Raw genomic sequence first — 2,132 nt, forward strand, 5'->3', positions numbered from 1 at the left:
GACTGCGCTCAAGGTACCAATACCGATATGACTTGTCGCTGAAGCATTTGGTGGCTACTATGATCTCAGCCAGTGAAAATCGGCGGCATAATTCCTGCTACTCGCCTTCAAAGAAGAAGGATCCGGTGGGTTTGGGTCCGGAGAGGATCCTCTCCCATGATTTATCTAAAACGGCAACACGAAAGGTGAATCCTTGTTATTACCGCTCGATCATAATTAATATGCCAAGTTTTTTTTTATTTTTTATTAAAAAAACTCTTATTAATATAAAAAAAAGTTACACTTAGTTAGGGGAAGACAAAAATCTTACCTTTCATAAAGCTAGAAAAACAAAATACAAGAAAAGATGAGGGACATACACCTCACCCTCTTGAAAAAGAAAATACATGAGTAATTAAGCAAATTGACCAAAGAGAAGCACAATGCATAAGTAATTAAGCAAATAATATTTAAGGCTAGTTATGGATTAGCAAATGTCAATCCAGAACCACTGAACCTCTCATCTATGATCTGATCCATACGTTTTGCCATGTCATCAGTGAAGAAGTTTTTCCAATCCCCAACTTGGCCTTTCCTGAAGAAATCACTGTTCTCGACTGCAATATTGGCTTTAACAAAGTACTGTTGCGTCCTGGAGGTTTTATTTATCTCCAAGCTGCTCAGATTCTCAAAACTACAAAGCTTTATGATCTGCTGCACCACCCCTTTGCTCTCCTCCTCCTCTGAAAAAGGTTGACCCAAGAACTCAGCCAGTCTCTTCACATTAGCAGATGGCTCCTTCCTGAGATCCTCATATTTTAAGAACAAAACTTGCTCTGGCATTTCCAAGCTTGCTTTCCAAAACCCTAGCACATGGTCCCAATAGGGCCCGTATGGGCAGACTCCGCGGCAGAAAAGCTCAAATGCTTCTTCTAGTGAGAAGGGTGCAAGTCCTGTGTTTACTGCTTTAACTTTGCTCCCAAACTTCCATAAAGAAATGAATACATCTTTAGGGTTGCGGCAAACGTAAACGAATTTTGACACACCGTAAGTACTACTAGAAGTAGTCACAGATTTTGGGAACAAAGAGTAAGGCAGGTGGGTCGCAAAGAGTTGAGTAGTGCTTGTAGGCGGGACATAATTATCAATCATAGCATCACCACCGTCACGATCGTCGTGATGATCATGGTCAAGTGAGGTTACGGGACGGCTGTGATCATGGTTTCCAAGCATGTTATCCATCTCCAAGAAAGGAAAACAGTCGTGGGGCCCAGTTGTGAGCAAGGGATGGTGAGGAGAGGCAGCATCATAGAGGCTTCTGTTGAGGGTAGCAAACATGAGTGCTCTAAGCCACGTCGTACCTGATTTCGGAAGTGTGGCTAAGAAGTATATGGGCAACGACCCACGGGCGGCGCTGGTAGAACTTCCGGTTGTTTGGAATAAGTTGAAATGGTGTTGAAGGTGCACCGCTGCTTTTAAGGCAAAGGTAGGATGTATCCAGAAGCCTTGGTACTGAACCAAGTCTTCGGAGGTCCAACCCTTCTCTTTCGGAAGATTTGGCAGCATTCCACATATTTCGGCATCAATTTTCCGGTAGGCTTCTTCGTCTTCCTTCTCCTCAATATAATCGGTTTTAGGAACAATAGGTTGGGACGTCGAAGCTGAAGACATTTGGGGGATAATGCAGGATATCTAGGTTTAGAAGCCTTACATATTCTCTAATATATAGCTACAAGTAGTGATTAAAATATAAAAATATGTATGTATATGTATGTGTGTGTGTATATATATATATTCTCTAGTCTATAGCTACAAGTAGTGATTAAAATATAAAAATAATGCTACGTATCTATAGCTACAAGTAGTGATTAAAATATAAAAATAATGATACGGTGACTAAATTTGTATATCAAATTTATAAATTAAATTATATATCACTAATATGAATAAACATTTAAATAATAACTCAATCATCAATTCTCATGTCATTTAATTTACAAAATTTGTATACAAATTTAGGTTCTCTAACATTATTCAATATATAAAAGTCTAGCCGAACTACGTTTATATGGAAAGAAAAAGGCTATCGGATCAAATGATTCGAGCCTTCCAAATTTCATTCAATGGTAAAAAATTATCATAGCTTTTAATAG

General features: G+C 38.9%; 1 protein-coding gene across 1 annotated transcript; it reads right to left on the minus strand.

Annotated features, from left to right (window-relative positions):
• Positions 1–378: 378 nt before the first annotated feature.
• Positions 379–1,650, minus strand: LOC137709764 (flavonol sulfotransferase-like). The gene has a single exon (XM_068448748.1). It carries the CDS (start codon positions 1,648–1,650, stop codon positions 460–462), a length of 1,191 nt encoding a protein of 396 aa, XP_068304849.1. The 3' UTR covers positions 379–459.
• Between the last annotated feature and the right edge of the window lie 482 nt (positions 1,651–2,132).

The sequence above is a fragment of the Pyrus communis genome, chromosome 12, assembly GCF_963583255.1.
Source record: "Pyrus communis chromosome 12, drPyrComm1.1, whole genome shotgun sequence".
In the NCBI taxonomy this organism is placed as follows: domain Eukaryota; kingdom Viridiplantae; phylum Streptophyta; class Magnoliopsida; order Rosales; family Rosaceae; genus Pyrus; species Pyrus communis.

What these genes read in the sequence shown, in the direction of transcription:
- LOC137709764 (XM_068448748.1), bottom strand. Translation starts at nt 1,650, where the DNA reads ATGTCTTCAGCTTCGACGTCCCAACCTATTGTTCCTAAAACCGATTAT.